Below are 25,424 nucleotides of genomic sequence, written 5' to 3'. Positions count from 1 at the left end.
CTTCGACGAGTATTTGAGTTCGTACCGATGGGGAAGTTTGGAAGGCAACTCAGATTGTGCTGAGCTAAGCAGGTATGAAGAAGGAACACAGAGACGACCCAGGAGAAAAAACTTTTGGAAAATTCTTGACCTTAGTCCTAAGTCAACTACGTGGGATTTAACGATTGAAGGATAAAGTTCAAGCCTGGTACCATACAGAAATTACCGCGCAGAAGCTCCAGTAAAAAAGATTTGTTATGATCTGAATAAAGTTTAACTTTTCAGGAGTTAAAAATAAGGTTTGGGAATTGCAAAGTACTCCTGAGTTTACCCGTGAAAGTTGTTTCCACGGAAAATGATCATATGTCAGGGCGCACATGGAATTTTTAGATTAAGGTTATATGGCTCTGTAATCTCTCGGATTATTGCTTGAGGAAACCCTCTCACTCCGTTATTACATCATTTCTTTGTAATAAGTATTTGAAAAGGAGTTATTGAGATCCAGGTTCCTTTTTTCCACAATATTCCATTTTCTATTGAACCACCTTATTATGAACTGAGCTACACTCCTATTCAGATATTTTTTTCTAACGTTAATACCCCTGAGAGTAACCGCAGCTCAACGAATTTTTAAGTTTAGATGTTTGCAACGCGGTGCGGGATTCGGGTCTGCGGGATTATACTCGAGATCGAACGCTTGCATTGAGCGCCCTGGACCACGATCTGACACACAGAGTCTCTGCAGAGAAAGATTTTACCTTATTCTGGACAACACAGGGGAATGGTAGCTGAATGTTGAACCTCTCCTCATAGTTGCACTAGTTCTCTTAGAAAAACCGTCTGGTGAACTTTACAGCGTGTATAAACTTGGCAATTATATCGGAATTTGCCATGTTTTTCGCTGGCTAATGCTAAAGTTTACATAAATATTGAAAAGAATGTACCTGAAATTCTTGTCCTCCTCCTAATCAACTCGAAAATTCAAAAATGTAAAACTAATATCCAATTATCTTCTTATCATAAATATAGTCAATCTCAATCTACATACTTAGCAAATATATCAAATATTTATGTAATAAAACTAAGTGAAAACAGGAAAAGTCAGTGGGAAATAACATGACTAAGCCTTTGAAACATGCTCAACCAAATCAACCACTCTAGTGGAATAACCAAATTCGTTATCGTACCACGAAACCAATTTCACAAATCTAGGAGAAAGTTGAATACCTGCAGAAGCATCGAAAATTGAAGAATGCTTGTCACCCAAGAAATCTGAAGACACAACAGCATCTTCAGTATAACCCAAAATACCCTTCATCTTACCATCAGCTGCAGCTTTGATTACCTTCTTAATTTCTTCATAGTTGGTATCCTTCTTCAAAGTCACAGTCAGATCAACAACAGAAACATCAACTGTTGGAACTCTGAAAGCCATACCAGTTAACTTACCTTGCAATTGAGGCAACACTTTACCTACAGCCTTGGCTGCACCAGTAGATGATGGAATAATATTGGCAGAAGCAGTTCTACCACCCCTCCAATCCTTATGAGATGGACCATCGACAGTCTTTTGAGTGGCTGTTTGAGAATGAACAGTAGTCATCAAACCTTCTTGAATACCGAAATGTTCGTCAATGACCTTAGCCAATGGTGCCAAACAGTTGGTTGTACAAGAGGCATTGGAAACAATCTTCAAATCGGAAGAATATTTCTCCTCATTAACACCCATACAGAACATTGGAGCTGTACCAGATGGAGCAGTGATGACAACCTTCTTAGCACCAGCATCAATATGTTTTTGAGCTGTATCCAATTCCTTGAAGATACCAGTAGATTCCACAACGATGTCAACCTTCTCTTGGCCCCATGGCAAGTTAGATGGATCTCTTTCATTATGAACCGCAATCTTCTTACCATCAATAATCAAATTCTTTTCATCATGAGATACAGAGCCTCCATATCTACCGTGAGTGGAATCATACTTGAACATGTAAGCAGCGTAATCGTTGGTAATAAATGGATCGTTAATAGCGACAACTTCAACATTAGACCTAGAAAGGGCAACTCTTAAGACCAATCTACCGATTCTACCAAAACCGTTGATAGCAATTCTGACCATTTTGTTTTTAAAATTCTTTGTTTGTTTGTTTTAATTTATTTCTTTCTTATGTCTTAATAAACTGGTTTTCTGGAAAAAGCAAATATTAAAGAAACGATAAAAGAATAGAATAGATCAATTAGTTTAATGAATTGACCTTCCCTTTATACCATCTGAGAAAAAATGAAGGGTCCTGCAGACTTCAATTTGAAGTAACGACGCACGCCACCCCTGTAAGTAGGGCATTCGACACACAATGAAATGCTTAATAAGAGACTCAGCAGCTTATATCTGCATACAATCGTACATCACAGCAAAAATATAGAAAAACGTAAGTGATGTTCTGATGGGAACTGTAACTATCATTGGAAGACGATCAAACAAAATGATAGTTGGATAAAATACCGCATCAAATTTCGGCGCGAACATTGTGTCGGCTAAAAAATCTACGGCTACTCTCACGAACAATAGCGTGCGATGGAAAACGAATTTCACGGATAATCCCCTGATTCTGACTAAGAAATGTTACCTCACATCAGAATTGATAGGACTATGGGCATATTCCTTAAAGATTAACTGAGTGGAAAAATGTAGGCAGCAGATAGTCTAGCCTGAGTTCAAAACAACTACCAATCAACCAGGGGCTTCTTAGGTCCTGAAGACTGATGACGTTAGTTCAGATATATTTTTGATCTTGGAAAAGTTGAAAGATAGTAATTATTCTTATAATCCCAGTTTTAGACTCTGTTTCTCTCTCTTTTCCCTTAAATTTTTGTAACGTTGTTGAATAAAACAAGTGACATGTCCCACCCTCCCCTCAATTCTTACTGGGATGAAGTATAAACACCCCAACCTTTTGCAGCTTGATCTCGTATGGTTTAGGAAAGGTAGAAATGTTTATTGTGTGAAGGTTACTTTTTCATTCTTCTTGATCCAGACGACAACTATTAGAAAAGTACTTGAAAAATAATAAAAGTGGCAACTCAAACATCCTTAATTCTTTCTCTCTGGGTGTGCTAGGAGGTTAAAAGCGTTTCGTTGTATAGCTTTAGTTGTTCGTAGGCGGTATTTAGCCGCCATGGTCCCTATTATATTTTGCGGGTAACCGCAAAAAGATCACCCCGTGATATTCACAAAAAAGAAAAATCGCTCGCATTTTGTCCTATTTTCTTTTTGCGATTTTGCCACCATTTGGAATTTATAAAACAATCTTTTTTCCAAAATCAAACTTTTCTTTCGAGCTTCTTCATCTTTAGGGAGTTTAATAAACACCGTCAAGACTACTAGTCATAAAGCAATCCGCAAATCCATAATAAACAATGTCTTCATCAAAACGTATTACAAAAGAACTAAGTGATATGGGAAGGTATGTCTAATCACATTTTTAAGCAAGAAGAAAGGTAACGTTTTTCCGGTCTACTTTGCTTGCCATTTTTTTATCCTTCAAACGTGTTCTATTACTAACATTTGTATGCATCTAGAGATCCTCCAACTTCCTGTTCAGCTGGTCCAGTAGGTGATGATCTATATCACTGGCAAGCATCCATTATGGGTCCACCAGATTCTCCATACGCCGGTGGTGTTTTCTTCTTATCTATTCATTTCCCAACTGACTACCCATTCAAGCCACCTAAGATTTCCTTTACCACCAAGATATATCATCCAAATATCAATGCTAACGGTAATATATGTTTAGATATCTTGAAGGATCAATGGTCTCCAGCTTTGACCCTTTCTAAGGTACTATTGTCTATTTGCTCACTTTTAACTGATGCAAACCCAGACGATCCATTAGTTCCAGAAATCGCTCATATCTACAAGACTGATAGACCTAAGTACGAAGCTACCGCAAGAGAATGGACGAAAAAATATGCAGTATAATTTACCTGAAAGGGAAAAGAATACTTAATGATCTTTGAAGATAAAACTGATAAAGAAGGTTATTATTGTTCTCGTGTACTTATTTATATAAAAAGTTATATAAACATTAATAATTGTCTTTAATCTCAAGTATTAAACTCAGAGTATAACTGAAGAATTCCAGGTTGCTGTCAAAAATTAAGTCATTCTTTGATTCAAATAAAAAAAATATATCTCCGCGACGGGGAATTGAACCCCGATCTGGCACGCGACAAGCGCCCATTCTAACCATTAAACTATCACGGAAAGAGAGAAAGAAGAAAATCAGCACTCACGCTGGGGGTCGAACCCAGAATCTTCTGATTAGAAGTCAGACGCGTTGCCATTACGCCACGCAAGCTTATTTTCTTGTTTTCGTTGGATAACTATTCCCTCCTTGAATAGGTATCAAAGCCCTTAAGTTTCACATATATTAAGAACCAAGATTAAAAACTGAGATCAACACCTGTAAAGCGATCAACGTTTTGAAGGATTATAGCTATCTAGATTACCGGGGGTTTACATTATCATTATTTCCACTCTTTTGAAGAAGATTATAGAATTACAATAAAAGAAGTTCAAACGAAAAAGAATTGCCTTGAGTTACTCTGAGTATTTCAAATGTTTTATATATATTGTTTATCGTAAAAAGCCGAGCGTTTGGTTTTTAAGACAATCTAACCAGGATACCGTTCTGGTGATGTTGAAAAAATGTAAGCATACGGTCGCTAGGAAGTAATAAGTGCATCTTCTCTAAAAGCTCAGTGTATTCCTCTACACTTCCTTGCTGTTTTAATGCTCCTAAATCATGTGGTAGTTGAAAATTATAAGTAGACAATAAAAAGTGATTTTGAAATCACAAATAGGAGTACCAGATATCATTTTCTCAACAGTGTTTCTTCGTAATAACGATTGTGAAGAAAGGAAGTAGCTCCACACTCCATATTTTTAAAATCAACCATTATTCTAGTGGTTAATTACCTAGGTAACCAAATAAGTTGAGGTACTACCCGACTATCGTGTTTGGATTACCGTATTAAACGCACCCTTTCTATTTCGACGTGCCTATTTAGACAGATTTCTGGGGGGTTGTTAATTCAACTGCTGAATCACTATGCGGTAAAATTTCTTGATATCTCGTCAACAATGGTCTGTTTTTTTTAACATATTCTAAATCTAATTCAAATGAAGTCGCTTTAACCGCACTATCCGTAGTTAAATTAAAATAGGACTCGATCACTGGAAAAAAATAGTTCCATCTATGAATATTGTTGACAATAACTTCTTGTCATTTTTATTGAGAGCCTGTATTACTCTTTCTGACTGATCATCCGTCGCTGGCAGATTCTTGTCTGACATTGCTGGTCTTATACGAGTTCTTTCAGTCAATGTCTTAGAAGCAGAAGTAACAAAAGTAATATCTCTATCTGAAGTGGTAACATTTGGGAAGCCATAAAAACAAAAAAACTTGTCTGGACTGTATATCAAGATTAATAACTTTTTGGGTGATTTCAATATCACAGCAGTTCTCCCGGGTTACTTATAAACGTAGTACGTCCCTTCATTTCCTAAATTGAACTATATGCTTGAAACCAAATCCTTAAATTTTAGAGTCTACTCAATGCGTATTGTATATGCTGTGTAAGTTAAAGGTTCGTACATTTTTTGCCTTTCTTTATAAGTAGCAATTTTTTTAATTACCGTTATAACTAAAAAAATGGTGGAATCATTTCGGGTACTGATGATCTATAATTCGTCATGCTTAATAATGTTTGTTTCATCATTTTGCTCTTCATTAGGAGAATCAATTTGTTCATTTATGGAATGACTGGATGTCGATATTGTTTCATCTTGTCTTACTTCAGCTGCACTATTACTATTCAGATCTTCTCCGTGATTGTCTTCTATTTTATTGTTTTCACTATCTTCATCACCAGTATTAGAAGTATGTTCATCTACAGGACCATCAGACGCCATTTGAACTTCGGGATGTTCCACTTCTTCTGCAACATCTGGTTTTGAAACAATGTCTTCAGTACTTTCATGCCTATCCGTATCGTCCTCTCCATTTTTAATGTCCATTTCATTTGTATGTTCTGCAACCTCTTCTAGTACAAAGTCAGAATCATCAGTAAGGTCCTCATTATTGGTCCTTATGTGCCCTTCATTGTTACTCACGACATTTGCTTCTTGACTTTCAGATTCTTCATCAGTTGGCATAGTAGTTATTGTAACCTCGTCATTTCCTTGAACTTCAGGCTCAGCAACAATCTCTATTTTAGTTGTTATTTCAGGAGAAAGTTCTTGTGATAAAGTTTTTTCTTCTTTCGTACTTTGAGGTGCATCTTCTATTTCAGGACTTTCGGTCTGTATGTCATCTTCTAGAGGAGTGTTTAGTTCTTCTTGATTTTTTTCAGAACCTTCTAAAGCAATATTTGTTAGAATCTCATTCCCTTCTACATCAGGTTGTCCGCTTTCAACTAATGAAGCAGATTGTTCAACGTTTTCATTTGTTGCTGCAGGGTCAACAGGGTCGGTGCCTTGGTCCGTTAGGTCTGTATTCCGTTGTAGAGTTGCTGCATCTTCTTCGAAGCTTACTTGACTATCCATCATAGTGTGTTTCACAGCATCATGTTCAGCTTGAATATTATTATATGCATCCTCTATCGGTTGATCTACACTTCCATCCATTTCAGTCTTAGTATCTCTTTCATCATATTGATCATTATTTTCTCCAGCACTAGGTTCATTTTGGTCACCCGGTAAACTAGATTCATTCTCTTTGACCTCCTTTGCTTGTCCAAATGGAATTTCGTCTAAACGCTCTTCCTTTTCGATGTTAACCTCAATGCTTGATTCCTTCTGCTCTTCCTTTTTAGTTTCGATATCCTTCTCTGTTTGAGTTACATCAGATTCGTTTTCATTCAGCGACTCTGCATTCACTTGGTTTTTAGTACCTTCTTGTGATGTTTCCTCTTGGTTTTCAGTACTTTCTTGTGATGGCTCCCTTTGGTTGTCAGTATTTTCTTGTGATGTTTCTCCGTTGTTTTCCATATCTCCTTGAGCTATTTGATCATGATTATCTAAGTTATTTTTGTTATCGAGAAAATCATCTTCAACATTCAATTCCTTCTTTTCTAATGTGGCTTCTACCTCATCATTTTGGCCATTCTCTCCACTCTCTTCTTTATCAATTAATATATTACTTTTTTCGTTTTCATTTGGAATGTTCTCATCTTGGGTAGGTTCCACTGCTTTAACAAAAGTTGGCTCTCCATCGTCCAGCTGCATCATTTGTAATATATTTTCAATATCAATATCATCTCCAAGTACTTCTAGAATTTGCCCTGAATGCAATAACTGTTCGTATATGGTATCTATATCATGAACTACTCTTTGGACTCCAGAAACAGGATCGACCATAACCAAGTTTAAATCACCGGCATTGCTTAATAATTTCTTGAGTTTTTCTTCTGAGAAGTCAAAGGAAATGTCTTTCCCATTTGAATTAAGGGCTTGAGCGTTTTTATTCTTTTTAAGTTTTCTACCTAATTTTTGGAAAGAGATAAAATTACCATCTACTCCAGAATGGAGACTCTTAAATAAAAGTAGCTCTAGTGTGTCATTAGGTGATTCCTTTACTTTAAACCTAGATAGAAATTTTCCATCAGTATCAACGATATCAGCAATCCATTCAAATGCGTCTCCAATTTCAGCAATAGAACCATCACTATCTTTTAACAAATGAAGGTCCATCATTCTTCCAAATATTGTATTAAATGTTTTGTAAAGATGTTCGCTGGGAAGTTCCCATGATTCTCCGGAAGGTAGTGGTCCTGAATACATTAATTTATATTTTTTATTATTTCCCAAGGCATTTGGTCTTAAGAGGTAGATAGATCTTCCCAAGAATATTGGATCATACAAAGTAGTTAAATCAACGACGCCATGTTCTAGTTCATTTGATCTTGAACAAAATATGGACATTGCAGCGTGTTTATCTTCATTAATGGACAGCAAATCCACGTTGCATAAGTCAGGTACTGATATCTGCGCCTGATATTTGCAAGTAGCTACTTCTCTTACCCATTGAATTGATGCCTCGCCCACAGCGGACCCACAAACATATTGAACCTCAATGGTTCTTGGTTCACCACTCAAGTCACATATGTCACCTGAGCCAATGACTTCATTAATATAATATCCGAAATCATTATATAAAAGTTCAAAATGGCGATTTGAATCCCTCTTATCTGGTCTCCCCAGGACGTATATTAATGTTGGGTGTGTAGGTGTCCCATGATATTGGCTAAATTGTCTCTTGGAACAGTATTGATATGCCCAGAAGCCACTTCTATATCCTATGCATTGATCTGGTAGTATACCTTTAACGATGTCGACACCCAGATCCAAAGTATCATTGAGTACCCTTTGGAAATTTTCCTTATCGCTTTGTAATTCTTGTAGAGTGGACATCTTAGTATCATTCGAGACAAAACATTTTAGATCTTGTCCCATTGTCACTATCTTACCGGATTCTAGGAATGTTTCATTATTCATTACAGATTGTTCCCAGTATTGAGGTGTTACATAATTTATTTCATATTTTTCGAATGCACTGGGGTCAGCTACTGGTGGAAAAAGACACAAGCTTGTGGTAGCTAATGTCAGTAAAGTGAGTATATTTCGGCTCCACATATGTCTATCGTCTTTGTTGCCTTTATCGTTTTGGTCTGTATTGCTTCGGTAGGTAGAGTTAAGGTTACCTGTCTTTTAATTTTTCAAAAAAATGAAGTTGGAATTTTATCTCGGAGGAATAAATAAAGGTACAATTAGTTGATCAGTTAACATTTATGAATTTTTATTACATTTATAAAAGTATATTAGATAGTTTATACATCTTTTAAACGAGACACAGAAAGTAAAAAAAAAATTGTTCATTGATTGATTAGTTGATAGTAGAATATAATATGGTTTAATTTAATTTTGGTAGTCCTATAACGAACAGTACCCAGTTATCTTTTTTCTTAGTGAGTGAATGGAGTAGCAGGCTAATCGCGGGCACCTTAATAGCATAAAGGGGAGTCTTGTACTTTACATAGTAGCCATCTTATTGATCATATGAATGAATCAAGATGAGCCTACGGAGAGTATCTGGTTTTATTATATCCCTTACAATAAGGCGACGGCAATGGCAGCAACGGCACCCATGAAACCAGAAGCTGGAGCGAATTGGGCAACAGCGGCACCCTTAGACTTGGAAGAAGAGGAAGTGGATGAGGAGGAGGAGTCTGATGAAGTGGCAGTTGCAGAAGTAGATCCGGAAGAAGTCTTAGAAGAACCTGAAGAGGTAGAAGTGGAAGATAGTTTGATAGAAGTGGAAGTAGCACCATTCTTACAAACAAACTTGTCACCTTGAATGGCATTGTTTGAATGCAACTTTTCAAATGGAGAACAAGAGAAGTTACCAGACTTAGATTCGAAGTCAGCACCACCTCTAACAGATTTCAAAGATGGTAATTCCAAATCAGAGAAGTTACCAACAACAACAACGGCACCACCGACAGTGTTCAACTTTGGGAATCCATTGATAGACTTCAAAGCGGTGTTATTGGCAATGACGAAACCACCACCAACAGAAGTCAAGTTAGTACATTGTAAAGTAGTCAAATCGTTGTTTGAGTTAACGGTAAAAGTTTGACCAACCTTAGTCAAGTTAACCATCTTTAGGGATTCAATAGAGTTGTTGAAGAAACCGAAAGAAGCGTTAACGTTTTCTAAAGAAGCGAAAGAAGCGTTACTGACACTTCTTAAAGTAATGTTGTTGGCCCAGATTAGATTGTCGAAGGAAACAGCAGTGTTGTCACCGTTGAAAGAGACTTGTAAAGAGTCAGAGACGGTTTGTAAAGTGGACTTAATGGAGGTCAAATATCTGTTGTTGTTAATGTTGAATGCACTAACAGTCTTCAAAGAAGAGAACCCATCGACAGATTCCAAAGAAGTATCGGAGATGATAATGTTGTTAGCAGATTGTAAGTTACTGGCAAAAGTGGAGATGGCAGGTAAAGTCAATAGATTGATGGTATCGACTTCCTTCAAAGAACCGAAAGAAGCGCTATCTAAGACAGTCAATTTTTCTAGGTTTAGAGCACCAGTAATGGTTTGCACAGAGTCTGCAGAGAAGGAATTCAACAAAGTAGCGTTGTTAATAGATAAAGAACCTTGAATTTCTTGCACGTTAGCTAAAGCAGCGGAACCCAAGTCACCAGTAATGGTTAGATTACCAACTAAGGTTTCACAACCGGCGTACTTGTCCAAATCAGCTTGAGCGGTAGCGGTAGCACTGGTACCGATACTACATGAAGATGGGATAGATGCGGAAAGGGCAGTTGCACCCATCAAGGCAGCCAAGGTCAAAGTAGACTTGAATTGCATTATAATATATTAGATGAAGCGAATGAAGTTATTGGTTTGTCTTTGAGACTGAAATACCGAGGTAAGATGAAGGACTTTAGAAACTACAATTTGAATCAAATCTCGAAGATCGAGAGAGTATATATAGCAAAAAAAAAATTGAGATGGAAGGTTTGAGACACCGATACTGGATGATTTTTCAGTCAGGAACGCAGCACGGAAATTTCAAGATCAATTTCCAATTTTTTTGGCAGCCTTCGAGGAAAATTATTTGCAGCACGTCGGCGAGTGTGTAGAAATTACCCAATCGGGTAAATGGGATGGATGCTAAAAATAAACGAGCACAGTAACAATGCAACGTTTGCGGAGTTGAATGATCCTTCCATTGATCAGCTTTGGGCTTGAGTGGTCTTGTTTTCCTCTTACGGTACACGTGGATTTGTTACTGCACTCTAAAGTACGACTGCACTGGTGCTTAGTTCCATTAGGCCGCGTCTTCCCCGCAATGTGCACTTTAATAGGCAATATAGACAAACTTGCTTATATATGGCTGAGTTTCCCAAGAATACGTAGGTTGAACGATGTAGATTTCTTCAATAAGCTAAGTAGCGGGACAGGTGGTGGAAGCAGGTTCCCACACTCCACAACAGAGTCTCTAAATACCCTTCCTGAACTTGTTTAGAACCCTCCGTTAACAGGACGTGATTTCTTTAGTAACTTGATTTTTCTAACAGCCTCTAAACTTAAATGCAAGAGCAGATTTGATAGCCTCTTGTGTCTTCCTACAAATCCATAATATTATCTGAAACCTATCACTCCTAAGCTTACGTAAACAATGGAAACGGCTCAAAAATAATTTTTTGATCGGGTAAGCTTCTAAAATGAACGAAAAAATTACAAATCCATTTTGGCACTAGAAAATAGAAAGTACACACATAACACATAAAAAAAGAAACTCCATTTATATCAGAACAGGGAAGTTCTATATAGTTCTAACCAAAATTTAGGGAACTATACCTTGAACTAAAACCACTAACAGGTTTCATATTTTACTTTTAAGAAAAGTACACATATCGGTTTTCTTTAGAAGTTGACCAGTTTTTTTTTGATCACCCCCATAAGAGTCATTTCCCATTATAGACCGTTTTATTCGTTTAATATCGACCGTTTATTCATTTCACTAGAATCAAAACTATAAAAGGGTACACCACTATCACATTTACAAAAAAGATATGAGTAATAGAAAGAGTACGGCAGCTAGTCTCCTTTTACGGCAATACAGAGAATTAACAGACCCTAAAAAAGCTATCCCATCATTTCACATAGAATTAGATGATGATTCAAACTTATTTGTATGGAATATAGGTGTAATGGTCCTCAACGAGGACTCTATCTATCATGGAGGTTATTTTAAGGCACAAATGAGATTTCCTGAGGATTTCCCATTTTCTCCACCACAGTTTCGTTTCACTCCAGCAATTTATCATCCTAATGTTTATAGAGATGGTAGACTTTGTATATCGATCTTACATCAAGGTGGTGATCCGATGACTGATGAACCAGACGCTGAAACTTGGTCCCCCGTACAAACGGTAGAAAGTGTTTTAATTTCTATCGTGTCATTATTGGAGGATCCAAATATTTCTTCACCTGCAAACGTCGATGCTGCAGTAGATTATAGGAAGAACCCTGAACAATATAAACAAAGAGTGAAAATGGAAGTGGAAAGATCAAAACAAGATATCCCTGTGGGATTCGTTATGCCCACTTCTGACTCTGCATACGTGTCTCAAACAAATAGTACTGAACCCGAACCTGCTAAGTATGCCACCGATAATTTCTGGTATGATAGTGATCTAGAAGATGGAGAGGATGTTTACAATTATGATGAATATCGTGACGGTAATGGTGACAGCGAAGAGGAAGATATTGAGTTTGAAGATGACGACAATGATAGTATAGATACGGATAGTGTCATGGATAGAAAACAGCCAAGAACTGCCGGCGATGAAAGTGAAGATGTTGAAGAAGTAGAGAGAATGGGCAAGAAGTAATATCCTATTCTAAACTAAATTCCTTCCCGCTCATGACCTACTATATAATCTACTCATAAATTTGTGTAAAATACTTCTTATTATTATTATTTCGGTTAATAACATACGAATCATTCTTGGATGTTGCTTCGCAAAGTAGCTACATGTCTAATAAGGCTGTCTTTTTATCTATTGGCGGATGTACAGAATAACCGATCAGATCATTTATGACTTGGGGGGTAACGCGTTTCAAACAAGAAAAAATACAGACGCCAAAAAAAGTTAAACTTTTCTCTACACGCCAAAAGCAAATAACAATTGGAAACTAACTATCGAAAGATATTGATTTTAGTTAACAAACAAATCAAAGTTAAGTATTCCGTAGTGGATACACATTCCTTGCATTCCGACTGACCAACTTATCCTCTCTTCTCAATTTCTAATTCTCGAAGTAAACACTTCCATTACAATCGTTCCATAACCAATAAACAAACAGTCGCTCATCCATCATCATGGTATCTCCTGCCAAACGGTCTGTCAGATCTCCATTAAAGGAAACAGACGCAAACTTAAACCAATTGTTAGTCATATCACAAGTTAAGAATGAGAATCTTAACATAGCACCTTTAAAGAAACGTTCTTTGGAAAGATTAGAGCAAAAGGAATTGGATTTAAATAACAAACGTCCGAAGATTGAAAGGGGAAGATCCATTGAAGGTGCCATTCAGGTTACTAAGACAAATGCTCTCAAAAAGAAAGAAGAACAAAAAGTTACACCTTCTGATCTATTGGAGTGGCAAAATAATTGGAAAAAAATCATGAAACGAGATTCAAAGATATACTTCGATACTGCTGATGAACTTGATACTTCGAGATCTATGAAGACGAAAATGGATAAGAAACAAGAATTGTTAAAATGTGGGTTTTCTATGCTTAGTGCGCAGATCACATCGTTTTTTGATGCCAGCAGTACTATTGTTATAACTAGGCGGAATACCGACAACATACATCTTTTACCTGAAACAGATATACTTCGTAGAGCTAAAAGAAACTATATGAAAGTTTGGAATTATGAAAAGGCAACAAGGTTTTTAAAAAATTTGGACGTTGATATCGATAAGATTGATATGAGTAAGACAGCTCTTGCGACGAGAACGTTATCTAATTTATTACAAAATGAGAAAAAATATGGACCTAGCGATAGAGATCCACGAACAAGAAGAGATGATGTTCACTATTTCAAAAATCCTCATGTTTATTTGTATGATAGTTGGCAAACATGGGCTCCAATCATAGCATTAGAATGGAAAAGACACGAATTGAACAAGGATGATAACTTACCTTATCCAACTCTGAAAATAGGAACCTTTGGCAGATGTCCATTTATTGGTGATAGAAGTTGCGATGAAAGTAGTTATAAGAGAGCCATTAAAAGGTTTTCTCGTGACAAGACAAATAAGCCATATGCTCTCGAATTACGCAGAATGTATCAGCATCATTGTGAACCCTCTATAGAAAATGTTGATCTAATATTTATCCCCCACACATGCATGGATTCAAAGAAATTAGTTGATAGCTGGTTACAGAGAATTAAAAGGGAACCGCAGGTTAAAGCAGTAGAAACTAATGATCTACCAACAACTAAACAATTAATGTGGGGAGAAAAAGTACCTGCACCACCAAAATTGAAAAATAATTTACAAGTGCTACCTGGACAAGAAACTGAAGAATTCCCTGATGATTTATGTACGATAAAAAGACAACCAAGAATTCCATACGAGATTAAGGCTAGTGGAGTCAACCAGTCTAATGATGCGGCAACCTCATTCGGCAATGGGCTTGGACCAACTAAGGCAACGGTTACAAGTAAGAACATAAGAACTCTGAATCGATTAGTTATAGATCGAAAGCTAGAAGTCAATCGAATTCCATTGTTAGTTAATAAAAAGTCAAGCAATGATGTCAAATCAGAAACTAAAATTATAAGTCATGGTCCTACCAAGGATGTCCCCTCAAAGATGAAAACTAATGTTAAGGATGGCGTTCCAGGTAAAGAACCTCCTCCAGCACAAGAAAAAGTCGTTAATAATTCAGGGTATTGTGAAAATTGCCGTGTAAAATATGAATCTTTGGAAGATCATATTGTATCTGAAAAGCATATGGAATTTGCTGACGATGATTTAAATTTTGAATCCATTGACTATTTAATCGAAAAGCTGCAATTCCAATTTTAATTCCCCATTTTTTTTCCAACTTTGTCACGAAAATCATATATTATAGCATCTCATAGATTACCCTAAGTATATCATTCTTTATATCTAGCTTCGTCAACTGTCACTGTGTAATCAACATAATTTATTCAAAAACAAAAAACTGTGTTAATAATTCAAAGAAAAAAATGATCTCTCAAATTTTGGTTTGTTTTATATCCGTTTGGACTGTAAGTACAAGGGTTTGGAAGTTCGGTTTGTTGCTCCTTATTCTAATTATTTTGTTCATCTTTTCTTCAAAGAGTTGTTTTGATATTTACCATGAATTTTCGTAGGGATAAATTTTAGTTCAAATTACATTTTCAGAAATCTCAAATTTCTAAAAAATAAATAAACAAAAAACAAATAAAATTTTAATAGCTATATAAGGTAACGGTTACTGTAAGATGATAGGGAATGGTTCAAGCTTGATCATTGTTCCTTTAAAAACAACTATATGTGAATATTCGGAGTTTTCAACCAGCTTTTTTTCTTCCTTAATGTTAATCCGAAAGGAAAAGGGTAGAGTTTGAAATATAAGGGAGTTATTCTCGGTATTAATACTACTCCTCAAAAAAACATGTCTTGGAAAAAAAATAATAGAGTGTTAGTTGTTTTGTTTGCAGTATTTCAGGGTCCCTCTTTTACCTGAACTATTACCAATTCAAGACACTAAATTAACCGCGCTAAAAACCGGAAAGCGGAACTAGAAAAAGAAAAACGAAAATTTGATATACCAAATAGAACTCCATATAAAATTTGGAATTTTCGTTTGATGTTAAAACTTTTGAAGTGTATTTTTACAGGGAAGGTTAACAAACCATAAACACAGAACTTAAGATATTGAGGATGTGCACACTTAGCCAGGATATATCATCACCGGGACCGGGTCAACTGCCAGAAAGAGGCCATAAACCGAGACTGATAATTTTAATAAGACACGGAGAAAGTGAATCAAACAAAGATAAAAAAATCAATGAGGTTGTACCTAATCATTTAATCCCACTTACTGATAACGGTTGGGAACAGGCACGAAATGCCGGTGTGGAATTACTAAAAGTTTTAAATACAGATAATGATGATCTGGTTGAGGAGTTAGAAAAGAAGTACGGTGGTAAATCTGCCGAACAATGTAAACTACTGCCGTTAAAGCATTACAAACCATTAAAGAAGACGCTAGATAAAAATATTGTGTTTTATACGTCTCCATATCGAAGAACTAGAGAAACACTCAAGGGGATTTTAGACGTTTTTGATGAATACAACCACTTAAATAGCGGAGTTCGAGTCTGCGACGACCATGCATACAAGCCATGCGGTAAGCAAAAGTTAGCTTTTTGGCCTTGTGTTCCAAGTGGTCAGTATGAAAATAACAGCAAGACACATGACTTTGAAACGAAAGAAACGAAAGAATACTTACAATATAGGGTAAGGGATGAACCTCGAATTAGGGAACAAGATTTTGGTAATTTTCAAGAAGTTAGTAGTATGCAAGATGTCATGTCAAAAAGGGCTACGTATGGCCATTTTTTCTTTAGATTTCCAGAGGGAGAAAGTGCAGCTGATGTATACGATAGAGTGGCTAGTTTTCAAGAAACTCTATTCAGACATTTTGAAGAGAGATATACTCGAAAAGCAAGAGATGTCATTGTTCTCGTTACCCATGGTATTTACTCTAGGGTTTTCCTGATGAAGTGGTTTCGCTGGACATACGAGGAATTTGAATCTTTTACCAATGTTCCAAATGGTAGTATGATGGTCATGGAGTTAGATGAATCGGTAGACGGATATGTTTTAAGAACCGTCTTACCTAAATGGTGTTAGCATCAGACATTGCATAGTAATATATACAAAGCATTCATTCATTTTATTTATTTCTTTATCAAGAGTGTGTAATAACCAAGTAATAGCTAAACCAATATGAATTCTTTTGTCAAAGTCCGAACCTACATCTGGGATTGTCCGAATCCAATACCTGATCCTTTTCGTTACCCAGTGCAACTTCCAAATTCCTGACTTCCTGTATGAAAACCCAGAACCCCACAGTCTGGTTAGCTTCTTATAATTGAAAACTTCATAAAATAAAAACGTGATTGATAGACTACTTGTCTCTTGTTGTCTTTATACGCAACATGTCGCCACAGTATAAACCGGCGGAACAACTGCATTGGCTCATTATTCCCGCTCATGTTTACCGCATTAACCGCCCACGACGTAGACAGATACGTAAGTGAAAGATTTCTTCGTTCTTAAACAACAATGAATATAAATGGAAAATAAAATCATTTTTTATAATAGACGCTTACTTTCCATGAATTTTTCGTCTAACTTGGAATATTGCTCTTTTTTCTTGATAGCACCAAACTATATCATATAGATCAACACAATAAAATAAAAATGGCTAGAACTTTCTTCGTCGGTGGTAACTTCAAATTGAATGGTAACAAGAAATCCATTAAGGAAATTGTTGAAAGATTGAACAACGCTTCTCTTCCAGAAAACGTCGAAGTTGTCATCTGTCCACCAGCTGCTTACTTAGACTACGCTGTCTCTTTAGTTAACAAGAAGCAAGTCACCGTCGGTGCCCAAAACACTTACTTGAAGGCTTCTGGTGCTTACACTGGTGAAAACTCTGTTGACCAAGTCAAGGACACTGGTGCTAAGTGGGTCATTCTAGGTCACTCTGAAAGAAGATCTTACTTCCACGAAGATGACAAGACTGTCGCTGACAAGACCAAGTTCGCTTTGGACAACGGTGTCGGTGTCATCTTGTGTATTGGTGAAACCTTAGAAGAAAAGAAGGCCGGTATTACCTTAGAAGTTGTTGAAAGACAATTGACCGCCGTCTTGGCTGAAGTCAAGGACTGGACTAACGTCGTTATTGCTTACGAACCAGTCTGGGCTATTGGTTCCGGTTTGGCCGCTACCCCAGAAGATGCTCAAGAAATTCACGCTTCTATCAGAAAGTTCTTGGCTTCCAAGTTGGGTCAAGCTACTGCTGATCAAATCAGAATCTTGTACGGTGGTTCCGCTAACGGTTCTAACGCTGTTACCTTCAAGGACAAGGCTGATGTTGATGGTTTCTTGGTTGGTGGTGCTTCTTTGAAGCCAGAATTTGTTGACATTATCAACTCTAGAAACTAAGTTGTTACGAATCTAAATAATTTATAATGTTTTTTTACTATTCTAGTATTCATGATATCATGTACAATAAATGAAAATATCCAATCATTTTATAAAATTGATTTTAACTCTTTAAATTCTTCCTTAAGGATAATGTATGAAATTTATGTAAGAATACCGAAATATTTTGCTCTTGGTGCACAGGAAAGTTCTAATTCCTTCCATTGAACAATGAATTCATCGGCCATCCAATATACTATCTTACCTGTTAAGCTCAGACTATTAATTCTTGCTAATGATTCAATATATATAATATTACTGGAAGAGGAAAATAACAAAATCCATTCCAATAACTTAAACCAAAGAACCAGGATACAGCAGGTGCCAGGTCCATTCAATAGAATTAGATGCGGTTTGAAAGCGATCGATTTACGAATTCGGATGACATTTAATAACGAAGTCATCAATGTCAAGAAGATACTTTTTAAGCTTGCCAAAAGACCTGAATTCACTTCTCTCGCCTTCTTAAATTCTATATATTCCACCTTACAAGCTGATTGTAATAGTTTTGAGAATTTGTTGCGTGAATCAATATCAGAATACCCTACATAGAGAACATTGTCTTGGTTCAGTAGAGTTTCCTTATAATTTTGTAAAATTCGTAGCATTTCTCCAGTATGTCCACCAGAACCTAAGAATACAAATATATGTAATGGCCCGTTGGTGCCTTTATGAGCTGTCAATATTCTATCATTGGGATGCGTTCGGTAGAATGGCAATATTGATATGAATCGAAAGATGTAGGCTGTTAAAATAAGAAGTATTGCTGAGGTAAGATAGAATATATCCATAACAGACAGTATAGTTCCCTTTTAGTTATTGCAGAGTAGATAGGGCTGGTCGGTGGTTGCTTCTATTTTAGTAGGAGGAAGAATTGCTGCTTGCTATTTTTTGAAATATTATCTCAACATTTAACGCGACACAAACGCGTGAACTTTCGTTCTGCTTTGCTCCGCGAAAAATATCTTTACAGAATATCTACGATGGCTATCCAACAGAGGAGTCTACAACATAATTTGTTGAAGAGCTGCTACAAAACCGTTTCTTTTCTTTTCTTCTATATTTACTAACTCATTCAGATAATAAAAAGTGAAATATCATTGGGAACTACACAAAATGTTACGTTTATCTAGTGGATCAACAAAAAACAACAAGGAACTGGAAAAGAGACATTCCCCAATGTTAGAGAAGAAACCTAAGAACTCACTCAATAAAAGCTTTCAAATAAAAAATAGATCTCTTGATATTTTAACCCATGAAAGGAAGCAACACCCACAAGTCCGACAAGTGAGAGGGTCAGCAACAGAAAACAAATTAAAAAGATGTAGTGTCTCCTTAGATGCTAACATGGTGCGTGATTATAAACTTGCCTTAGAACATCTAGACTCCTCAAGAAAACCATATCTAAGGTCTCCCGCCAAGAGTGCCTCCGATTCAAGTATTTCCTCGAATTCAAGCTCAATATCTTCCCTTTTTGAAAATGATATCACTATTAGAGATGTCCTATACGAGGATTTTTTGAACTCGTGCGAACAAGAGGACATAATCATCAATTCGGATAAAAGAATACCTGGTCCTGGAAGGGAAAGTATGTCCATAATATCAATTAAGAAGGAAGATAGTAAGATTAAGGAGTCGGAAGGGATTTATGAACCGAGCATTTACGAAACATTTAATGATGATACAAGAATACACGCAAGAACCGAGTTAATATTTTACTAGAAGGCTCATAATAATAACCGCAAGGGGTATGCGGTAGATAATTGCTAATACATAATTAGTTATTTAGAATAACGTAGTACGATTCTCTGCGCCGACAACGTGCTTACCAAATTAGGCATTGTCACGGAGTTTGATGATTTTTTTTTCTCGGTGTAGTCCCACCCTTAAAATGGAAAATTCTCGAATCAGCTGGAAATACTCCACTACAGTCTCTTCTCAGGCGACCCAAATACTGATGAGCCAGAGATTGAGACAGCGAGATGTGGACTTGAGGTCTTTCTCATCCCCTGAATTATTGAAAAGTAGATCAGAAAAGATACTCAGAGACATATAAATTGGATACCTACCTGTCAAAAATACATTTTAGTTATCGTTCTTTTATTCTTATAACATCACTAACTATTTATTTTAAACACAGCAAGAATAAACAAATTTTACTTCTTTTAATAAACTTTATTACAGAATAGAATAACAAATCAACAGTAATGTCATTTAACAGTCCATTTTTCCACTTTTTCGATACAATTAACAATGATGTCGATTACTTCAACAGAATGTTGGATAATTCCTACCCAGAAAAGCGTCAGAGATTAATTGGAGGTAACGAGGCACCAAAGGCATCCGATAGGCAATTAGCAAAGGCCAATGTGGGTACTGATATTGACCCCTTTGGTCCATTAGATAACTGGTTTGATAATGATTTATCTTTATTCCCAACTAATTTTGCTTCTTCAACAGCGGTGGCAGTTCCAGTTGATATCTTGGATCATGAAAAGAATTATGAATTAAAGATCACTGTTCCAGGTGTTAAGTCAAAGAAAGATATTGATTTAGAATACCACAAGAATAAAAACCAAATTATTGTTAGTGGTGAAGTTCCTTCAACAGCAACAGAAGAAAACAAACAGAAAATTAAGGTTAAGGAACGTGCTTCTGGTAAGTTTAAGAGAGTAATTGCCTTGCCAGATTATCCTCCAATCGATGCTGACAACATTAAGGCTGATTATTCAAGTGGTGTCTTGACTTTAACTGTCCCAAAGTTGAAGCCAAAAAAGGGAGAAAAAGATCATGTTCAAAAGATTGAAATTTCTTCTGAAGAATCGTGGGGCAATTAAGGGTCCTATTTTGCTCCGAGTTTTATGAGTTTATGATATTTTTTTGATGAAATAGATTTGATGATAATATAATTTCTTTAGCTGAGTAAATAAGATAATATATATTTCTTTATACTTCTAAGAAAAACTAAATTTGATCTTAAGGTGTCTATCGAATGAAAAATAATAGGGTTAAAATGAGGTCCCAAAATATTTTACTTTATTTTCCTTTATTGTTTTGTAATCTCGCCTCGGCAGCTCTTGCACGCTGTTCACGCATAAACCTTCTTCTTTGTTCATCAGTGAGTGAATTTAAATTTTGTTCGATTGATATAGCACCGGGCTCCAGTTTTCTTCCAACTCCTCTTTTAGCCTCTTTTTCTTTCATCTGTCTTTCTTTCGCTGCCTCTAGTTCTTTTTTCATGATGTCACTTGTTTCTTGCTTCGCAAGGTTTTCTTCCTCTTCATTTAATTTATCAACCTCCTCTCTGCTTACAGCTCTATCAATGTGTGATTCTTCCCAATTCGTGAATTTTTCTCCGAGGTTGTACCTAGATATCTGAAATGCTTGCTTCACCTTTTTATCTTTAGTCATGTCCCATGCAGTCCTGCCAATGTTGTTTTTAATACAGGGATCGGCCTTCATATTAGAAAGCAAAATCATAACCATCTGCTTGAGACCATTTTGTGACGCATAATGCAGCAGACTTGGTGTTGAAATATACTGAGATTCAGGTTCTAAGTGGAAGTTTACGTCCAACTTGTTTTTTCTTAGATATGCAATTAATAAAGGCGCTCTCCCTTTTTTCAACAAAGATATCAACTCTTCAGTATGTTTTTCTTCTTTGCTCTGTGGTGTTGATACCGGCTCCTTCTGTGCTTGTCTCTTTTTTGAGGTGTTCTCAGTTAGTGGAACCTTTGTCATTAGTGGTTCGGGCTTAGAAAGCCTCTTCAGATAAGTCAATTCACACCAAGCCCTTCTTAGTTCAGCAACTGTAGGCCTGCTGGTGGTAAATGGGAAGTTTTTTAATCTAGGGTCTTCTTTTTTGATACAGGTAGATTCTACAAATACTCTCCTATCTTGTGCACTACGAGCCCGTAGGAAGATGTTTTCACACTTTGCTAAGTATGGTTCCCAATCTTTTAACAAGTTTTCAATATCTATCTTAAGAGCTGCCTCATTATATCTACGCAAAGTGGACCCGGCAGAATTCGCTTTCCCTTTTGCATTATCCATTGCTGACTGAGAACCACCTTGCTTTCTTCTAGTCGTATACCTGTGGAAAGTCTTATGTTCTAAGAAAAGGACAGCTTGCTCCTGAAAATTGACATCCTGTTTCTTGGCGTTACCACCCACATTTACTCTCTGGTGTGAAACAATTGCTCCTGCAAAATGACCACCGCCAACCATGAAAAGAGCTGAAATTGCTCCAACTTCTGAAGATCCAGTATTCCATAGTTTCAATGTCTCATATGGATTCGAAATAGTAGTCTTGTCAAATAGGGACTTGTAGATACCAAAAATCTCAGTTTCTGGCAGAAGACTGGATTGGAAATAAATGTGAGCAGATTTTGTATTCAAATGACTTATTAGGATTGTATCTTCTTCATTAGTAGAAAGATCTTCTAATCTATGCGAGATATCCCGAACAGATTCTTCATATATATCATTAGTTTCATCATCTTTATCACTAGCGCTTGAGTCCTCTTCCATCTCATCAATTAAATTAAGATCAGAGTCTGGCTCCGAACTTGATTTCTCTTTGCTAGATTCCTGTCTTCCCCTATCTCTTTCGAAGTCTTCCACTGTGATAATTGGGAGGTTTTTTAAGTTTCTTTTTAAATTTAGAGTGTGGAAATCAGTTTGGTAATGTAACTTTTGGAGAGCTCTATCATCAAAGTTAATTTGACAAACGTTACAATGCAAAATAGTGGAAACATCTTTGGTTTTCAGGGCATTTATTGATTGTTCATCAGAGGGAATTGCAAACTCTTCCTTTTCTTGGACAGGCTTACTCACTTGATTTAAATTATTATCGAAATATAGTAGCCTCAGTGAATCCAATATCGTTGGGGACAGTTCATAAACGTAAAGGTCATGCTTCTTATATTTATTAGAAATCATTTTTACAATGGTTCCTATTATACCCAAACTTTGCCTTTTGCATGGCAGCCAAACATTCAATGGTTGACCGCTTACAGTTTTCACACTCACCTAAAACTTTTCAATTAAAGCTTTCACGAAAAATTAGCGCCGACACAACAGGTCTGCGCAAGTACACAATATTTCCCTAAAATTTAAATGCTAATGAACCCAAGATAAATAGTTACCATTGAAGCGAAAGGATTTATTAGAAATTATGTATTTATCTACAAAGATTTTTAAAACTGTTATTGGTTCATTTCTTGGAACCAATTCTGTGACATTCTTCCAAGAAGAATCTAATTTGTTCTGGATCCATAAAGGGACTAGTTCCATGACCAAAATTAACGATATAATTCTTCTTCCCACCTCCAAATCTTTTGATCATTTCTTCGGTCTTCTTGGTGATAACTTCCTTCGAACCATAAATAACACCTGGATCAAGGTTACCTTGTAATGTAACTCTCCCTTTGTTAATCGACACGGCCTCCTTTGGATCCCATGTCCAATCTAAAGATACTGCATCAAATCCAGAATCACACAATTTATCAAGAGCATACCAAGAATTCTTTGCAAATACAATCATTGGAATTTTTTCCGTGATTCCCAATTCTTGTAGTCTTCTGGGGACTTTGCTGACAATTTGTTTCAAATAGGGTAAAGAGAATTCATCAAAATCCAAAGATGATAATTCACCACCCCAGCTTTCAAAAACTTGTAAGACTTGGGCACCTGCAACGACCTGCTGAGACAGAAATTCTACGGCCACATCGGTAATCCTCTGTAATAACCTCTTACACAGATCAGGATGTTCATTGATCCATTGCTTAGCATATCTAAAGATACGAGATCCACCTCCTTCCGTCATGTAAACCAATAAAGTCCATGGTCCACCACAGAATCCAAATAAGGGCACCTCACCATTCAGTTTCCATCTAGTCAAATTAATGGACTTGAAAGCCCAATCTAATTCCTTTAATACATCCACTTTATAATCGAGAACTTCAATTACGTCACTAACTTCTCTTAAGGGGTGAGGAAAAGATGGACCCTTCCCTTCAATCATTTCAACTTTCATCCCCATTGCTTGAGGAATTACAAGGATATCGCTAAATATGATTGCAGCATCAATCAACCCTTGAAAATGTTTAATTGGTTGGATTGTAATCTCTGAAGCAATCTCAGCATCACGACATGTCTCGAAGAAGTCTCTTCCGCCCTTAGCTTCGTGATATTCAGGTAAGTATCTTCCCGCTTGTCTCATTAACCAACATGGTGGCCTTTCTACTTCTTCACCTCTTAATACTCTTAGTAAAAGATCATTCTTCAATGGTGGAAATTCGTCTCTCATGTTCTCCATTTTTTCAAGTCGTTGGGTGTCAAATAGTGGGAGGATTGGTGGAGGAAACGTGGAACAAATGATGACTGTTTCCTTTTAAAGGATATTCGCCAATTGACAGCTACCGTACGATTCGGTTAACGTTGCGGCTCGCGCCAAATATAAACGAGCCAAGAATGTCAAATAACGCTACGTATCAATTAACGTCACCTATCAATCTTTGTAAATTGATAACAAAATACATTAGTGATTACTTCTCCAACCTTTATCAAACCATCAAATAAAGTCCTTAAATATGTTGTTCCCCACAAAACGGAAATTTAAGGGTTGAGAAGGAAGTGTGACGGTAAAAAGATTCTTAATACCTTAGTATCGAGTAAACGAGGACGAAAACGAATAATCTCCAGTATAAAAAAACCAATAACTCAGTTATAATATACTTCCAAAATCATTTTTATTTATTTTTGAATAAAAATATATACGAGAGGTGGAGATGACATATTATCGCTTTTACAGTAAGTTTTTCTTCCCTTCTTGATTTAGAGAGTTGTGAGAACAATCTGACGTTTTTCATAAGAGGTTGATTCAATTACGTTGTTGTCAATTTAGTCATGAATGGAATATCCATATTCACATCCACCAACCTCTGAGCTACAATAACATTTCATTTACAATCCAGCCTCGAGGTGCTGTGGTGAGGCATAGCTTATAGTTAAAGTTAGATTCCATTATTCATTTCTTATCAAAAACAGACATGACAATTATATTAATATTAAGGCAAAAAAGAGTGTCAAAGTTCTAACTGTTTTTCCTCAAAAGTTAGTGGAAAAAAAAAGTTTTCAAATATTCTTCACATAATTTTTTTACACATGCTTAACCGCTCTTAAGACTGAACTAATTCGTCCTACATTACAATGATACTTGTCCAATGACCTTCTTTTAAGACTTTTTGTTTCATGTGAGGGTTTCTTCTCCGGTTTAAAGGCCAGGAAGTCTAAAAAATTATATTGAGGAACTATGGTCCCCTCACAAGTTCATGCTACGATGGAATTCTATAGCTGAATTAATTACTTCTTCCGATGCTATAATCCGATGTCTAAGCACCTAGGGCTCATTCGGCATACTGTCGCCCGAGAAGTCTTCTTGGCTAGCACAACGTTAGAATCCAACTATAAACAAACTTGACTGCACGATATCAGCCCAAAGTTCCCCTGTGATAGTCAGATAGGTGACATTGTTGCGATGGCTATCTCTTGAGGACTGCCATGTTC

At 36.5% G+C, this 25,424-nt stretch overlaps 13 protein-coding genes and 2 non-coding genes across 15 annotated transcripts; 7 read left to right on the top strand and 8 right to left on the bottom strand.

The window, feature by feature from the left end:
- Positions 1-1,099: 1,099 nt before the first annotated feature.
- NCAS0A10810 (type I glyceraldehyde-3-phosphate dehydrogenase) lies at positions 1,100-2,098 on the bottom strand (the record flags this gene model as incomplete). Its single annotated transcript, XM_003673972.1, has 1 exon — positions 1,100-2,098. The coding sequence occupies one exon, from the start codon at positions 2,096-2,098 to the stop codon at positions 1,100-1,102; it is 999 nt and encodes a 332-aa protein (XP_003674020.1).
- A 1,298-nt stretch (positions 2,099-3,396) lies between these two features.
- UBC5 (E2 ubiquitin-conjugating protein UBC5) lies at positions 3,397-3,958 on the top strand (the record flags this gene model as incomplete). Its single annotated transcript, XM_003673971.1, has 2 exons — positions 3,397-3,443; positions 3,559-3,958. 2 exons carry the CDS (start codon positions 3,397-3,399, stop codon positions 3,956-3,958), a joined length of 447 nt encoding a protein of 148 aa, XP_003674019.1.
- A 213-nt stretch (positions 3,959-4,171) lies between these two features.
- On the bottom strand, positions 4,172-4,243 carry NCAS0Atrna9D. The gene has a single exon. It is a non-coding gene; the product is annotated as a tRNA-Asp (tRNA).
- A 22-nt stretch (positions 4,244-4,265) lies between these two features.
- Positions 4,266-4,337, bottom strand: NCAS0Atrna11R. The gene has a single exon. It is a non-coding gene; the product is annotated as a tRNA-Arg (tRNA).
- Positions 4,338-5,722: 1,385 nt separating this feature from the next.
- On the bottom strand, positions 5,723-8,674 carry YOS9 (Yos9p; the record flags this gene model as incomplete). The annotated part of the gene is made up of 1 exon (XM_003673970.1): positions 5,723-8,674. The coding sequence occupies one exon, from the start codon at positions 8,672-8,674 to the stop codon at positions 5,723-5,725; it is 2,952 nt and encodes a 983-aa protein (XP_003674018.1).
- A 474-nt stretch (positions 8,675-9,148) lies between these two features.
- On the bottom strand, positions 9,149-10,411 carry PST1 (Pst1p; the record flags this gene model as incomplete). The annotated part of the gene is made up of 1 exon (XM_003673969.1): positions 9,149-10,411. The coding sequence occupies one exon, from the start codon at positions 10,409-10,411 to the stop codon at positions 9,149-9,151; it is 1,263 nt and encodes a 420-aa protein (XP_003674017.1).
- A 1,211-nt stretch (positions 10,412-11,622) lies between these two features.
- Positions 11,623-12,444, top strand: CDC34 (SCF E2 ubiquitin-protein ligase catalytic subunit CDC34; the record flags this gene model as incomplete). The annotated part of the gene is made up of 1 exon (XM_003673968.1): positions 11,623-12,444. The coding sequence occupies one exon, from the start codon at positions 11,623-11,625 to the stop codon at positions 12,442-12,444; it is 822 nt and encodes a 273-aa protein (XP_003674016.1).
- Positions 12,445-12,935: 491 nt separating this feature from the next.
- DBF4 (protein serine/threonine kinase activating protein DBF4) lies at positions 12,936-14,657 on the top strand (the record flags this gene model as incomplete). The annotated part of the gene is made up of 1 exon (XM_003673967.1): positions 12,936-14,657. The coding sequence occupies one exon, from the start codon at positions 12,936-12,938 to the stop codon at positions 14,655-14,657; it is 1,722 nt and encodes a 573-aa protein (XP_003674015.1).
- Positions 14,658-15,521: 864 nt separating this feature from the next.
- Positions 15,522-16,496, top strand: DET1 (acid phosphatase DET1; the record flags this gene model as incomplete). Its single annotated transcript, XM_003673966.1, has 1 exon — positions 15,522-16,496. One exon carries the CDS (start codon positions 15,522-15,524, stop codon positions 16,494-16,496), a length of 975 nt encoding a protein of 324 aa, XP_003674014.1.
- A 573-nt stretch (positions 16,497-17,069) lies between these two features.
- On the top strand, positions 17,070-17,816 carry TPI1 (triose-phosphate isomerase TPI1; the record flags this gene model as incomplete). Its single annotated transcript, XM_003673965.1, has 1 exon — positions 17,070-17,816. One exon carries the CDS (start codon positions 17,070-17,072, stop codon positions 17,814-17,816), a length of 747 nt encoding a protein of 248 aa, XP_003674013.1.
- Positions 17,817-17,959: 143 nt separating this feature from the next.
- On the bottom strand, positions 17,960-18,646 carry ALG14 (N-acetylglucosaminyldiphosphodolichol N-acetylglucosaminyltransferase anchoring subunit ALG14; the record flags this gene model as incomplete). The annotated part of the gene is made up of 1 exon (XM_003673964.1): positions 17,960-18,646. The coding sequence occupies one exon, from the start codon at positions 18,644-18,646 to the stop codon at positions 17,960-17,962; it is 687 nt and encodes a 228-aa protein (XP_003674012.1).
- A 325-nt stretch (positions 18,647-18,971) lies between these two features.
- Positions 18,972-19,577, top strand: NCAS0A10720 (uncharacterized protein; the record flags this gene model as incomplete). Its single annotated transcript, XM_003673963.1, has 1 exon — positions 18,972-19,577. The coding sequence occupies one exon, from the start codon at positions 18,972-18,974 to the stop codon at positions 19,575-19,577; it is 606 nt and encodes a 201-aa protein (XP_003674011.1).
- Positions 19,578-20,062: 485 nt separating this feature from the next.
- Positions 20,063-20,692, top strand: HSP26 (chaperone protein HSP26; the record flags this gene model as incomplete). Its single annotated transcript, XM_003673962.1, has 1 exon — positions 20,063-20,692. The coding sequence occupies one exon, from the start codon at positions 20,063-20,065 to the stop codon at positions 20,690-20,692; it is 630 nt and encodes a 209-aa protein (XP_003674010.1).
- A 199-nt stretch (positions 20,693-20,891) lies between these two features.
- On the bottom strand, positions 20,892-22,796 carry VMS1 (Vms1p; the record flags this gene model as incomplete). Its single annotated transcript, XM_003673961.1, has 1 exon — positions 20,892-22,796. The coding sequence occupies one exon, from the start codon at positions 22,794-22,796 to the stop codon at positions 20,892-20,894; it is 1,905 nt and encodes a 634-aa protein (XP_003674009.1).
- Positions 22,797-23,070: 274 nt separating this feature from the next.
- Positions 23,071-24,174, bottom strand: HEM12 (uroporphyrinogen decarboxylase HEM12; the record flags this gene model as incomplete). The annotated part of the gene is made up of 1 exon (XM_003673960.1): positions 23,071-24,174. One exon carries the CDS (start codon positions 24,172-24,174, stop codon positions 23,071-23,073), a length of 1,104 nt encoding a protein of 367 aa, XP_003674008.1.
- Positions 24,175-25,424: the final 1,250 nt, after the last annotated feature.

The sequence above is a fragment of the Naumovozyma castellii genome, chromosome 1 (genome assembly GCF_000237345.1).
Source record: "Naumovozyma castellii chromosome 1, complete genome".
Taxonomy (NCBI): domain Eukaryota; kingdom Fungi; phylum Ascomycota; class Saccharomycetes; order Saccharomycetales; family Saccharomycetaceae; genus Naumovozyma; species Naumovozyma castellii.
The sequence above is the reverse complement of the archived record's forward strand: the minus strand, read 5'-3'. Positions and strand labels throughout refer to the sequence as shown.